We start from the raw sequence: 14,800 nt of genomic DNA, 5'->3' as shown, positions 1-14,800 counted from the left end.
GCCCACTGGACACAGCCTGCAAATAAAACACCACAACCTAAATTGGAGGATGGAATAAGAGATATCATGCAGAAAAGAAACATGGAGAGTGTATGGATTGCGAACTTTGGAGGAAGAAGAGTGTATTTTCTGATTGAGAAAACTTGTGAATACAGAAATTTCCCTACAAAATGAAATAGACCATAGTCTACATGGCACTACATTTTTTTCTCCATATTTTAAACATATTTATAGCCTAAATAGGTTATGTTTTCAAGAGGGCAGGAAAATGTAACCGCCAGCTCTTATGACCGATTTCTCCAAACTTATTCAACTTTAATTGTTATTCAAAGTCTTTTTAATTGACACTTAAAGGGACAATGTATTTCACCAACACAAATTGGGCTTTAAGCTCTCATTAAACTACATTTAAATTAATTGGGCAATAATTAATTCTGCATTAACGACAATAATTTTCATCATGGCGAAGATAAAGATGAACTTGATATTTGAAAATTATGATTCCTACCAAGATAGGCGAGGATAATTTCCAAAAGAGAAGATTATTTTAATGCAATGGACGAAAAAGATTTGCAAATCCGGTTCAGGCTAAGCAAAACATAAGCATTGTATATTTTGAATAGTAGGTGATTTAGAATTTTCAACTGATAGTTAAGTACTTCATAATATTATTTAAATAATAAATTTATTCAAGGAACGTTTAATCAATCTTTGGATGCCTAAATCGCGGGAACTAAAGTAATATGACTAACATATTTATCATGTAGGCCTAATATTACATTTGAAGACATTGTAATACCGCAAATCCATGAAGTCTTTCCATTTTGCTCGTTGTATATTTCCTTGCATCTACTTTCATATCATCCCGTTTTGTCTTCAATTGAAATCTCTCTCTACTTATTTCCAACCTTTCTTCTTTTCTTCTGAAGTCTACCCATCCATCTTTTTGTTTTCGATGATTTTAATGTGTTTTGAGGTTATCTCTGTTTATGACGACATTTTATTGCCGTAATATAATTGAACTCAGCATATAGACCATTTTACATTAACAAGGAACATGACTTTCCAAATTACGATTTTACTATGATTCCGAAGGCCGTAATAACTTAATTGGGAATTAAATTAACGTCCTTTATATTAAATGCGTGTTAGTTTGGTGAAACGCAAACGAATTAAATACGATTTAATTTCCGTATTTAAATTAAATTACAATGAAATTAGTTAATTATGGATTAGTAACATGTTGGCAAAATCGGCCCTTAGGCCGTAAGTGACTCTGAAACCTATACTTCGTTTCTGGAATCTGTAGACTATAGGAACCGAAACAAGTCCTTTGCGCAAGTGGTGAGTGGAGGGGGCCAGTCCAATGACCGCTCTGTGGAAAAGCAATGATTGAAGACAAGCGTCTAAAATGCCACCCCTACAAAACACCTTCTGTGTCGCGTATCTTACCCATTAGCGGCTGTGAGCCGATTCATCCCGCAATACACTCCCGCACTGATAGGCTCCGCCCATTCGTTTGTCATAGGCTTCACCCAAATGCGTTGATTTACTCCAGAGATTACAGAAACGGAGTGCAGAAGTCTGTTTTACGTAGTACATATTGCAACGGAGGGGGAAGGGTTAGAAATTTATTTTTCTGCTATATATAGATAACTGCACTGCATCTACTGTATATGCACTACTAAGGTTAGCATATACTTTTTGAACCTTGTTAGTTCATTATAATTTTAATGCTACCTTCGGAATATACGGTGGATTTTAGTACTTTAATTAGTTGCGATATTATTCTAATTGAGTTAAAACATAAAAGTTGCAAAATTATTACATTATATCCTACTTCATTTCAATTCTTGTTTAAATCCTACCACCAGCATGTATTCTGTCGTAACACTGTCACCTTCCGAGAGATTTCACACACTTCTCAATAACATTTAATTGTTCCTTACTGACTGTGTATGTTTAGTACATCGTGGTCATTTTTATTATGACATTACAGACTTAAATTTAATCAAGCGAAGTAAAAAAATGATCGTTGAAATCGAGCAATGACGGCATTGTTGAATCATGCATAGGTCTACAACAGCGTGGATCAATACCTGTTTCAGAGAAGTAACCATGACCCAGTTTACAACTGTTTTATACAGTCAACGTAACACTTTTGCTATAGGTTTCCAACAAAGCTGTGTTAACCAAGGTCCGCAAAAACGAGAATCGCACTTCATTTTCCCGTAAGCTCATCACCCATTAATTGTGCGCTCGCATTTTACCACAATTCTGCTAACGGGTCAGAGTAATAATATCGCCTTCATATAAATCTCAGGCTTCTTAGAGAAAGTACGTATAGTTATTGGACGGCAATGATTATTTACAGAAAGGTGTGCATATAGGGCGGAGGAAAAGCGAGAGAGTGGTTCATAACATTAAATGAACTGCATTTGACTATGAAATCATAAGCACTCGGCAGTTCCAGAATTTAGTTATCAACTGCACTTTACAGTACCGGTACTGTATACATTCCATTTGATCTCTTATTCTACAACACAAAACTGCAAATAAAGATCCCCAATTTATGTAGGCCTACGAAGGTCGAAGCAGAGCAACAGCTGATTTTTTGGATGCAATTGAGACCCGTTTCTAAATTTTACTGAGATAACTTACAACTCATAACTCTCCTTCTCAGTTGCCTTTTGAATTCTTTTATTTATTTCTGTTGCATATATGCAACGGTGCAACCCTACCATAGACACAAAATATATCGAATAATTTTATCTTTTCGTTTCTAGCGCACTTTTACTAGGTTGGTGCATAAGTTCGTAGCGTTGTTCGCCATCACAATACTGCGTTTCTAGGAGATTGTTTATAGTCTGTCGTTTGTTATTTTGGAGTGTTGTGCTTGTAAGCAAGCCTTGAATTTTGCGGATTTGAAGAAGGTTTGTGCTATTTGTGGGCTGAAAAAGATGGAATGTCAAGTTGAAAAAGACGAACACTTCCGACATATTCTTCTATTTGAGTTTAATAGAGGAGCAAAGGCGGCTCGAAACATTTGCGCAGTGTACGGGAAGAATACCATCGGAGAAAGCACCGCAACAAAATGGTTCTGTCGTTTCAAAACATAACACTCCATACAAAATTAGTGCTTATTCACAGAAGACGATGTTATGTGTCTGGTATGATAAAGAAGGTGTCGTGTACTACGAATTGCTTCCCAAGAATGCAACCATAACCACTGACATTTACTGTCAACAACTCAAGACGCCTTGTGGCTGCAATTGAAGAAAAAATACCGGGAAGACAGCATCACGTTAATGCACGCTCGCACTCCGCTAACATGACGAAAGCAGCTACCCAGGAGCTTGGTTGCGAAGTGATTCCACATCTCCCATATTCTCAAGATCTTGCGCCCTCAGATTTCAATTATCAATCTTCAACGAAACTTATTTGATAACGAAGATGCTTTACAAACTTGTCTCGAAGATTTCTTTAACTCCAAATCAGAAGATTTCTTCAGACGCGGAATCGAAAAACTACCCGAGCGTTGGCAGAGAATCGTAGACAATGTAGGAGAATATAGCCTATTACTGATTTATTTCTGTCTTCTATTCATTAAAAAAATGTTTTCACAACGAAAAAAAAAAAAAAGCTACGAACTTTTTCATCAACCCAATATTTGCTAATGATCATTAGCCAGAACGAAAATGATTTGCAATTACCTGTTTTTAAACCTGGTAAAATTGTGAAACAAATATATTAAGTACCTACACTCTAACATCATACCAAAATAATCACGGGATTAGAAAACAAGGTGAATCAGTTCGTGTATTTTTGGAACTATCCGTCGAAGGAAAGTTCGCAAAGAGATGCTATTCAAATTTTACAAATTGATGGCGTTACCTGCGTTACTGTATGGCGGTGAGAATTGAGACATTGAGGAGAAGGGATTAAAAAATATTAGAGGCTGAAGAAATTATATTTTTGAGATTTGTAGCGAAATACATTTTGACAGGAAGAAAAATTAGGATATTAAGGTATAATTAAAAATACAGAACATTCTAAATCAATAAAAGATTACCAAATTAATTGGCGAGAATATATCGACCGTAGGCCAGCCATATCAATCACAATAAGAACTACTATATTCCACATAGAGGAAGATCTTTGAGAAGACTCAGGACTGGTACAGCGCAAATCAATATTGTAATTGAAATTTGGAACAGACCGAAGGACATAGAGCGTAATTTAGATGGTGGTAATGATGATGTTTCTAGTACAATTTTTATCTATTCCTTTCATGAACAGTGTCGTCCCAAGCAAGTTATTTCAAATTATATTTAGGTCTAAGTTCTTACGTAGCCTATGAACTATCATGTAGATTGTAGATACCAAATTCAAATAAATTTCCGACAATTTAACAGAAAGCTCAGTAGTACAGAAAGGTGAGAGACGGAAGAGAGAGAGAGAGCTATTTTTTTTATTTTAGTTGGTTATTCAACGACGCTGTATCAACTACTAGGTTATTTAGCGTCGATGAGATTGGTGATAGCGAGATGATATTTGGCGAGATGAGGCCGAGGATTCGCCATAGATTACCTTGCATTGACATTATGGTTGGGGGAAAGCTCGGGGAAAAAACCCAACCAGGTAATCAGCCCAAGTAGGGATCGAACCCGAGCCCGAACGCAACTCTTCAAGCCGGCAGGCAAGCGCCTTAACTGACTGAGCCACGCCGGTGAGAAAGCTAATCTTCAATAACATTTATATGGTAGTCGGAAAAGTTCTCTAAAGGATAATATTTCCCGCATTTTATACAATGAAACATTAAAAGAAACTATATCAGTAATAATAATATTTCGCTCAGAGCATGAAGCAAGGTCATTTTATTGTTAACTTTTACGGAATATATATTTAAATGTCATATAAAAATTGGCTAGACAGATGTATTCATCGCAAAAATTCACAATAACGACGTGTTCAACAAAACGAAAGCGGAGAAATCTTTCACACTGGCGATGATAGAAAATATAAGCCAGATTTACGTCACGAACACATAATAAATCAAGTGAATAAACAGAGTTCAAAATCGCCAACAAGATATTCCAGCATTCTAGCATGGGAACAAACAAGCTGTAATCGACTTCTCCCATTAATTAATAAGAACCAAAATGTGTACTGACAACAACGACTGAGTTCTGCATGCAACAACTGTATCTTGCGACATGATTAATCGGTTTATTAACGATTTGTGGCACCGTCCCTCATTACAATATTCACCTTGGTGCGATAAAAAGGTTCCATTTTCCTTTGTTATGGATATGGCCTAGACCCCGACACATTAAAAGCACCTACTGACTTGGTTATTCCTTAGTTTATTCATTCTTCTATTCGCGCCGAAGTCTACGGCATATAAATGATTAATTTCATCACGATAATACAGTTTCTGCCTTTATGTGACTCGAGTTCTTTAACCCCACTCGCCCTCATTATTACAAATATGAAGAAATCATTTTAATGATGTTAAATTAGCTTGGAGAACTTAGGAAAACATTTCTTCCAAACATACCTCTCAAAACAGCAGGATATAAACCCTTTAGAAATACTTCTGCAGTGATAAATATTATAAAGAAAAGATATCTACAAAAATGTAGTCGTACAAAATAATAATGATGATATATATATATATATATATATATATATATATATATATATATATATATATATACATATATATATATATATATATATACATACAGATTTCTAATGTTTACACATATTTCTGTGTCTAAAGTCGTAAGGTGGTATTCATAGACATTTCGCAGCACGCGCTACGAGCGTACTAAGCTAGCCCCGGCTATCCACTGGTTACTAGTACAGAATTCAAATCATATCCTATCGCTAACACTGGTTTATGAATACGAAAAACGCTGATAATCCACCGAAAACTCGCGCTAAAAATGTGTATGAATATTGCCCTTAAAGTCTTACTCTTGTTCTCCACTCTCCTCTGTCCATCCAATCCATGTTCAGTCCGCACTCTCTCATTCCTGTTCTGATCTCTTCTAACCATGAATTTCGAGGTATCCCTTTCCTTCTTCTCCCAGACGGACACCATTCCAGCAACATTTTAGGTAACGTTTTTTTCTGGCATTCTTCTCACGCGCCCATACCAGGTCAACTGCTTATATCTCACATAATTCAAAACAGAATGTTGAATATTCATTTCATTTCGTATTAATTTTTTCTAATTTCGAACGCCTCACTGATCTTCTTAAAAAATCCATTTCCATCGTCATGAGTTTTGATGCTATTTTTTTTATTAAATTTCCATGTTTCAGCACCATATGAAGACATTATTACAAAAACATTCCTAGTCATTTTTAATGAAATTGAGTTAAGAACACATCTGCTACTATTTCAAATGTTTATAGACTCCAAAAATGACACATGTCAGGTGCAATAGCCACAAGGATAAACACCAGTTGTACGAAAAAAGCTGACATGGGCCTGTGTTGATCTATTTATTTTTATTGTTCTTCTGAAAAATAGCAATTTTGACAAGGGTTGTTTTTTGTAATAATGTCTTCATATGTAACAGTACTTTTTACTATTGAGTTATATATTTGCAATTTATTTTCCCTTGTTATATGACTTTCCTCTGATCGAGTTTCTGATTGTGATTTTCTGAGATTTTCTCAATCGTAAGGAGAATGTGAGGTAGCCTATGGCGAATCCTCAGCCTCATCTCCCCAACACAAATTCCATCGAGCTAAATAACCTAGTAGTTTATAGTGTGTCGTTAAAAAACTAACTTAAAAAAGAAAGAACGTGACCCGTCAAGTCTCGAAACTGAATTTCACAATATAACAATATCATTTATATGGTTGTATTAGAAGGAAAATATGTTATTTCGCTGATAAACTAACGAAAAATTTGGCTGATATGTTATCAAGTTCTATAGTCACCGATTACAAAGATGGATTCGAGCGGCACGACGTTACCTCCCGATAACGGGTTTGCCTGCATCGAGCGTTCATGCATTGCGGGTAAACCAGAGTACAATGAACGCTATTCACTTGTAAGAAGCTTGCTTTGTGCAGAACCAAGTTGTCACATGATCGATACGAATATCCAATCCTCTCACGCGTTCTGCGACACTTGGCTACTACGATCGAAGGAGGAGTCCGATTCCTCTAGATGACGAGGGGTCCGCAGTTCTCTTGCAGATCGTACAATAGGATTTAAAATGATTAAAATTAAAATAGGTCTATATCCATAAGGGCTATTCCTCATGAAATCGATCAGTAAAAAATCTAGCATTTTTTATACTCTAATTTTTTCCCTATTTATAGAAGGTGCTGAGGAGAGTGCATTTGCAAAAATACACTATCGAAAGTCAAACGGTTTTCGTATTGTGAGCGACAAATTTAGCGTATTTTAGAAAAACTAGCCTCTTTCAACGCTCATAACTCTGGAACCATTTTCTGTAGAACATTGAACGAGAGCTCATTTTGAAGCTGACATTTGGTAGGTTATGATAAGAAGTAATCCTTATTTTTATTGTGTATAGAGAGACAGATAATCTGATTTTACTTACTTTTAGGCTTTTTACCCATTTGTAAAAATGTAAAAAAAAAAAAAAAAAAATATTGCGAAAAACCTTGCATTAATAAGAAGAATTCGGCATGGTTTGCTTGGTGGTACGGCAATAAGTTTCGAGGGTATTAAATAAATTATTTTCACACGCCTAGACTTGAACGGCGCAGTACCACACGCACTGGCCGAGAGATGATGATAAGCGAGCGTTGGCGTCATTTTACTCCTGTGTTTATGAAAACTTATGACAAAGCTAGTCCAGCTATGCGCTACTAGACGAAACATGACGTGTTTGTCTCCTGGCCTTGCTTGTCTCGGCTAGCCCCCGTCTCACAGTCAGCTGGTTAGTTCACGTGCGTACTATTTATTTTCTTTATTTGATATTTTCAATACTTTCTTATCAACATACCATCAGTAAAAATATGTGTTTATTTGTACTTTCAATGCGGAATTTAACTATATATTTTTTAAGTAGTTTTTCCTGGGCAAAGGCATCTTAATGAGGAAAAATCTAAATTTCTCCATTTCCATAAAAAGTAAGAAAATCTGTTTATATGTCAATATAAACTTTAATTTCTCAGCATCAAAATAAACCATGATTTTGATCATTGGGTGAAAGAGTTTCGGAGCTACAACAGTTTAAAGTTGCTAATTTTATGAAAATACGATAAATTTAAATATTTTTAATTTAAACACTATGAAGTTCTGATGCCTCAAACTTTGCACAAAGCGCTGTATCACAGTTCTCTACGTACAAAAAAGTTTCATTGTATTTAGAAATTGTAAGGTCAATTTTCTCTATATTTCGGTCGATTTAAGATGGAATAGCTCATAAAATTGCGTGAAATGTTTGAAGCAAATACATATTATTTTCATACTTCACTTCAAAAACAATTCAAGTAAATTATAGATGTCATTCTATCATCTCCCTGTCAGCCGAAAGGTGGCTTAATGAATAACACGTTGCTAAACATACGGTACGACGTTCGAATTCCGGCGTGGGACTAGGTGTTTATCCCTTATCCTATAACATATCTTCGGTGTCCTTACATCGCACTTATCACATGGTCAGGGAGGTCCGCAACATGAGGATTCTACCGTCGGTTCAGAAGAAAACGCCGAAATTTCTAGATAATCGTAGCGTCCCCCCCCCCCCACAAAAAAAAATATATTTCTTGGTGTTTTCCGTCAATAATTGTTAATTCTTAATCGACTTTAGGCTACCTGAATTTGTTTGCACTGAGCATGCGCAGTATGTTATAACTGGAATTTGGAAAATTTTGTTTTTGGGTCTGCACAAAACTTTTTAGAGATAAAAAGCGATCATTTCACACATCAACAGCATACTTCTAATTTTTGCATTTTCATCGACATAAGATCAAGAAAGATTCGCTTCAATACATCGTCAAGATAAAAAAAAAAAGTAAAGAGTGACAGAAAATGCAGGATATTCAATTAAATTATATCAGCTAACAGTCAAAACTACAGGGGTTTGGGAGATGAATACGACCATCAGCTGTATAAAATTTTAGTCCTATGTTGGTTTTGCTCAAGAACACTATACACTGGTGCCCTATTTCTTCATTTTTCACCACCAAAATTGAGTGATAATAATAACATGGTATACTGTTTTAGGTTTCTTCCTAAATATCTTAAAGCCTTTTTCAGAACCGACGCGTGCGGGGTGCAAGGCCCGCCTCGCGCAAATCCGGACTAACAAGTAATAGTGGGTGGTTTGTAAAGCTGAGAGGTGTGAGCAGAAAAGTTCACGTCAGAACAAAAGAAAATGTAATAACATATCAAAAGTGACTAAGATCGAGACGTGTGTGCGCAATTTAGAGAGAAATTCCCTGGCGGTTACAGATTGTATATGCAGCGCGCCACGCTTGGATGCGATTTATCGGCCCAGACCTGAGCCGAACGCTCTGTATATTGTAAAGACATTTGAAAAACAATCTTTTACTATTTCCGTCACTGTCCAAAAAATTCATTCGCTTTTGCCTTTCTGACTCTATGTATAGATCCACTATTAAAAAGGGATCATGCACAATTGAAGACCTCCTAGGAAAAAGTAATTTAAAGGCATTTATTTATAATAATAAATCATAAACTTATATCCTTGTTCAGTGAAATGATTGTGATAGTAAATATAGGCCTAATGAAATATGCCTCCGAAATAATTTTCCTTTCCCCTGAAACATGAATTACGGTTTTGTTAGTTACATCCTTATTCCGGGGAGGTTTTCAATTTTAAACTGTGACTATCATCAAAAGATGAACATACAGAAAAACAGCAAAGGTCTGATCTAAAAAGGACTGATCAATATTATACACTTTGAAAAACTTTCAGTGTGACAACGGTATGAACACGATGACGATTGCTAGAATTAATGACCTGACATATTCTATGACTTCATTGTCACATGTAAGAACATAACGATGTCTGTCTCATTGGATGCATATTCAAGGTTTAAAATGCTAAGCGGAAGTACAGTAGACTAACAATCCCTACGATATTACCACATTTTCACTATCAATTCATTCCTTGTTCGAAACTGAAACAATACATAGGCCTATAACTTTCCATCCACAGCTAACAGTTATTACAGCAATAATCACAATCCAACTAATATTTCCCGACCCATAAATACTAGCTAGTGCACTAGAATAGATCCATGAATAACTACACTATTGTAATGAAAAACATTTTTCTTGGTCAATTGATTGCTAAGAGAATTTTACAGGTTTTCCACGCTCTACACAGTAGCATAATGTAGGTCATGAACACTTTCTCGGACATCCCTGTCTTCACTAACCATGACGCGATACAATCACACATGTTGCCACATAACCTCTGCAATTGGTACAGAGTCATTCTAACGCCAACAAGTCACGATTCAAAGGCAGAACTCGGAAAAATTATGTTAGTGTATTTCTAATGTCATACATTTGTGTAGAGGAACCCGCAAAAATCACGGTAAAATAATTCCGTTCACTTCTGTTACATAAGCAGGTTACGGTCGACGTTCGGCTTTCTTCGGGTAATCAATAACTGAACCTTGAGCTTGGAATGCTTCTTTGCCAAGTTTTAAACTTACAATATTTAAATAACGAACATAATGAAAAAGAAGTTCTGGTTATAGTTGCTCCGTAAGTACGTTACATATGAAGACCATCAAATAACACATTTCATCTATAGAATGAAAATCAATTTTTCCACGCACTCCGAAATTCAGTTTAATTAATTTCAATTCTATTATAACGTTAAGTGTGTGTGTGTGTGTGTGTATATATATATATATATATATATATATATATATATATATATATATATATATATAAGCAATGCAGCGTAACGAAGATATAAACTCTTAACTCTCTATTTGAATATGTGTTCAGTTCAAATGTGAGATCAGACATGAGATCTCTATTAATTTACTAGGTAGAATATTTGGAAAGACGGCAGCAGATACTGAAGCACTCCTAAACAACCTCTCGCGAAAATAATACACTTGAACCTGAAATATCACTTGATATCACATATAAAGCCAATGAAATAACCATTAAACTACTGACGAAAACAAAAAACACACACACGTTATGTCTTTTCATTTCCAAAAACGATTGTAAACTCTTACCGGCGAATAACAAATTAAAGTAAATTCAATTAAGTAATCTTCAAGAGTTCCAATTCCCGTATTCTCTTTGCACCTATCTAAAAAATGTTCACAACTATGTGTCATGCGTAGTAACGCCCAAATGTCAACAATCACGTGAGTTACGCGATATTGACAACCACCGGTAGGCTACTTAGAAAAGAACAGAGAACTTGAAAACCGATCTTACACCAAATAAACGAGATGAATAATTTGCTTCAGTAATGTGTTGAAAAAAGGACACCAATAATCTCAAAGAATCAGCCTATATGAATTAATAAGAAAATTAAAAATAAGAAAAAAATATCCCACTTTAACCAAAGTCACGCGCAGAAGGTGACAAGTTAGTTTAGGATTAAGTTCATTATCCTCTATATACAGTGTAAATTTTACATTTCTCTATACCTTTATCTTTCTTTTTTCTTCGTACAATTTTACATTAATTAGGCCTCGTAAATACAATCTTTGGCTGCGGAGTCCTGTTTCTTCCGGTAAGGTTCAACGAATAATTTTAATTTTGAATACTTTGATTAATATAGCTAGCATGTTTCGTGTGTTATGTAACACATTACCTTGCGTCGCGTCTGATAATTCTAACACTGATTATAATAGGAGTCTGTCTGAATGTGTAAAGAAGTCAATTAGTTTTCATTCGGCATAATAATAGATTAACAGATTTTGAAAAATAAACTCACTAACAGAAACAACTTGAACTGACTGGGTGCACTCTTCAAAACTGCCTAACATTAATCTCAGTTTTTACTTCACAAGCCAAAAAAGTGTGAATGTTGAATCTTATAAGCGGTCGGAATTGGAATTGAATCTTGCATATTATGTGGCTGGATTTTCCCACGTTTTCTCCAACTGTAAGACAAACGTCGGGTAACCCACGGCGAATAGTCGGTCACATCTCGCCAAAATACTATTTCGATATCATCAATTCCACTGACGCTAGATAATCTTGCAGTTGATACAGCCGTTAAATTACCGATTTTGTAATAATCCTTCTCGATTTCTAAGGTGTTGCAGAAATACGGGTTCTTCTTTTGGATATACCATGCGCTATACCTACTACACATGTTACTGCCATTCTATGTTACTACAGTGTAGATCTCAGGAGAACTTTAAATTAAACCTATAGGAAAAAAATACAGGCCAACACAATGCAGAAGATAGCTTAAAAATTATGTTTTGTAAAATGTAGGTCTAACAAACTAAATTAGCGTTGCTGGTGTCGATATTGCTTCATTACATTACAAAACTTGCCTTTAAAAACGGGCGATGGAAACTATGGCACATGCAATAGTAATAATCTGGAGGGGGGGGGGGAAACTGAGTTGGGGGGAAACAAAACAAAATGGCGGCACATTCCCTAACCTACTCAATCCTTCACAGATCGGAGAGGTTTGTCTTCAATAAACGCGTAGCGCTACTAAAATAATGCGCCTGAACACCACCACAGTCGAGATTTCTATGTAAGTGGCTTACCCTGCATTTTCTGTTGCGGCTGTGGACATGTGGTGAACATCTACAATGTGGACGCCAATTCCTCCTCGGTGACCTTGATCCAAATTGCAAAACGGGGATTAATTGCTTAAATTTTTCACACAATATTTCTTACTTTGAAAATGTGTTTTATCTATTCCTCACTGCACTTTTACAACACTGTATAAATCTCGTTAACACTCCACTAAATATTCACTTGTTAAAATGAGATCGTGCAGCGATAATATGCATTGCAAAAAATACTTTGCACGCACTGAACACTACACAACGCACACTTACACAAGGACGCCGGGCGTCGCGTCACATCCGACGACCTAATTTCCAAAATCACTGACCTCAATCTTTACAGCGCAAGGCACCCACTGTTTCCACACCACTCACGTGGATAAAAAAATTCTTGCGTCACTAGGTAAAAAAAAATAACGTAACTTTCTGCTGGTTTCCTACAGATTCGCAACACATTCTTCATACACCGCCTAAGTTATGTAAAAGCCAAAGGAACCTTAGAGCTCTCGAGTAAGTGGTATCCAATTGCTCTAAGACACTCGAAAGACCATACACTATTAATAGTTGTAGAGAATCTCCAACAAATCTCAACAATTGTTACTAAGAATTCCTTAGTTACTATACACACTTACTAGAAGATAAGCATTGCCCACTATTCGCTGGCGATGTCGGTAGGTGCAAAACAGCGGATTAAAGTATCACAGCATCCTCAAGTAACGCACAGTAGTTGCAACATAAACAATTTAACGTTACATTATAAACAACATGGCGGCACACTCTGACTTCCAGTTCCAATGTGACACAATGACGACAGAAGATACGTAATCCTGATGACGTACCTATGAGAACGACGATTTCAGTTGTGATGCTTTAATACGTCTTTATAGTTTCAAATCCAATAACACTCATGTTTTAACTAGATTAAACACTTAAAACTGATTAATGCGAGGCAAATACACAAGTCTGGCGACTCAGTGAGTAAGTTGTGTGATGTAAACAAGAGTCTGTCGACATGACCACCGCAGGGCCGCCACAACAGACGCCGCAACACTCCACCTCCATTTTTGTTCCCGGTCTAACTCTGACTGACTGCCTGACTGCACTGAGGCAAAGATCGGAGGAGAGCTACTCGCAACGCCACAAGGGGGCAGCACTAGCCAGACTACTTCTAACAAACGACCCGACAAGGCGGCAGCAAGAGTACAGTCCCTGCAAACAATAAACAACGTGGCTAACCTAGACAATGCTTCGGTCGCAGCGTTGCTTCACCTCCTCTAAACATCGAGTAGCCAGCCGTCTCTTGAATGATTTCCAGCAACACAAGCGTGCAGTCACAGCTTCGGGTACACGTACGTGCGAAGACGATTAACTTCCATATTTAGAGACAAACCATATCACTGCTCTCTGTTTACATTCTTCCTGGCACTACATCCACGTAGTCTACGTCTTGGAAACTTTATCTTAACTAATGGCGGATCGGTAAGATATAAGCTTATACTCATATTGTTCCCTTTCATTGATTTTAATTCTATATCACAATAAAACACAATATCCGACTACTACTACTACTACTACTACTACTACTACTACTACTACTACAATAATAATAATAATAATAATAATAATAATAATAATAATAATAATAATAATAATAATAGAGTTGCGCTTGGTTCGATTCCCGCTTGGGCTCATTACCTGGTTGGGTTTTTTCCGAGGTTTTCTCAACTGTACGGCTAATGTTAGGTAATCTATGGCCTCATGTCGACAAATACCACCTTGCTATCATCAATCCCATCGACGATAAATAACCGAGTAGTTGATACAGCGTTGTTAAATAACCAACTAAATAATAATAATAATAATAATAATAATAATAATAATAATAATAATAATAATAATAAATATCTCACTTTGAGAGAGGAACAGAGATTAAGGGTGTTTGAGAATAAGGTGCTTAGGAAAATATTTGGGGCTAAGAGGGATGAAGTTACAGGAGAATGGAGAAAACAGAACTGCACGCATTGTATTCTTCACCTGACATA

At 36.2% G+C, this 14,800-nt stretch overlaps 1 protein-coding gene across 1 annotated transcript in view; it reads right to left on the bottom strand.

Moving 5' to 3' along the window:
* LOC138706386 (nuclear receptor coactivator 2-like) overlaps positions 1-13,855 on the bottom strand; it is a 613,007-nt gene extending 599,152 nt beyond the window's left edge. The window contains exon 1 of the mRNA XM_069835613.1: positions 12,735-13,855. Coding sequence (XP_069691714.1) covers positions 12,735-12,763 — 29 coding nt within the window. The 5' untranslated portion in view covers positions 12,764-13,855. The remainder of the gene's footprint in view (positions 1-12,734) is intronic.
* Between the last annotated feature and the right edge of the window lie 945 nt (positions 13,856-14,800).

The sequence above is a fragment of the Periplaneta americana genome, chromosome 9 (genome assembly GCF_040183065.1).
Source record: "Periplaneta americana isolate PAMFEO1 chromosome 9, P.americana_PAMFEO1_priV1, whole genome shotgun sequence".
Lineage (NCBI taxonomy): Eukaryota > Metazoa > Arthropoda > Insecta > Blattodea > Blattidae > Periplaneta > Periplaneta americana.
The sequence above is the reverse complement of the archived record's forward strand: the minus strand, read 5'-3'. Positions and strand labels throughout refer to the sequence as shown.